Consider the following 1,293-nt stretch of genomic DNA (forward strand, 5'->3'; position numbering starts at 1 on the left):
TCTAGGTAATTTCCCAGCCTTTTGGCCACAATCTTTTCCAGGATCTTCCCATACGTGTTCTGCGCGGTGATGATTCTGTATCCCTTGATGTTGGAGTGGTCTTTGCCTGGTTTAGTGAGAGACATGAGGTAGCTGTGTAGCCACTCCTCTGGGATCTTGCCTTTGTCCAGACTCTCGTTGAAGTCCTCCACCATGCCCTGTAGATCTTCATCTGCATCCTTAAAATGGCTGTATCTCTCCCCATCAGGCCCTGCTGCACTATCCTTCCTTCCGCTTATTACCCGCTTCACTTCCTGTATTGTGACACCCTCTCCATACAGCACCTCTGGCACAGCAGTCTTCATAATTGCCCCGATGTTAGCACGCTCCTCCATGTTGCCTTGGTGAGTCTGCTTGATGTACCTCTCAAGGAAAGCCCGGCCTTTTGCTTCTTCTGTCTCCAGTAGCCTATCGTTCTCATCTTTAACATACAGGGAGCCAACATCAGTCTTGAATCCCTTTATTTTTCTGTGCAATTTCCAGAACCTGTGTAGTTCCTTCTCCGAAGAAACCCCAGCCACGTACTGCTCCCACCGTTCCTGTTTGGCTTTCCTCGAAAAGCTGCCCGTCTCTTTTCACCTGCTCTGTCTTTATTTGTCACTCTCTAGTAACACCTGCAACACTTCTAGTCTCTGACTTTGACGCTTATATGACGAGCTGTTTGTGACACGAAACTCTAACTGAAACTTCATCTTCTCCGTCCCACCACAGAAAGCACGTGAGACCCATAGCCAACCAATCGGACGCCATGAATGTGTCCCTGGCCTTCAACTTGTTCACAGTTTTGGAGATGGATGACCTGAAGCAAAAACTCGCGATTGAGGTGATCGTGCATCTTAAATGGTACGTGTGACGTCATTTTACCAGATGCCATCATTAATCGTTTTGTTTCTTCTGATACTTCTTTACAGCAGCCCGTACCTTTAACTCGTCGAGGACATGCATTCTGCAACAGTGCTTGAAGACGTGCAGGTTTGGTGTGTTTAGAAAAAAAAAGAATAACTTCGTTATTCGTACAGATTTTTCGACTGTTTCCTTTAACTGAAATGTGTCCAAATATTCGGAGTAACATGCTAACAAGCAATCCACTTAAGTCCATTTTGGGTACTTTTTACAACAGGGACACACAAAAATAGTTTCTGTAGTTGTATTGTTCCTGTCATGAATCATGAAAAGCAATAAATTTGTAAGGCTTGACCATAGCATTAAACTGTATTTTGGTGATGTTGATCTTTGATAGAGCCTTGGGGGGCG

General features: G+C 45.0%; 1 protein-coding gene across 1 annotated transcript in view; it reads left to right on the forward strand.

Annotated features, from left to right (window-relative positions):
• The first annotated feature begins 787 nt into the window (after positions 1–787).
• LOC101864524 (neuronal acetylcholine receptor subunit alpha-7-like) overlaps positions 788–1,293 on the forward strand; it is a 4,759-nt gene continuing 4,253 nt past the window's right edge. The window contains exon 1 of the mRNA XM_013082888.2: positions 788–882. Coding sequence (XP_012938342.2) covers positions 788–882 — 95 coding nt within the window. The remainder of the gene's footprint in view (positions 883–1,293) is intronic.

Source organism: Aplysia californica, unplaced genomic scaffold (assembly GCF_000002075.1).
Source record: "Aplysia californica isolate F4 #8 unplaced genomic scaffold, AplCal3.0 scaffold00198, whole genome shotgun sequence".
In the NCBI taxonomy this organism is placed as follows: domain Eukaryota; kingdom Metazoa; phylum Mollusca; class Gastropoda; order Aplysiida; family Aplysiidae; genus Aplysia; species Aplysia californica.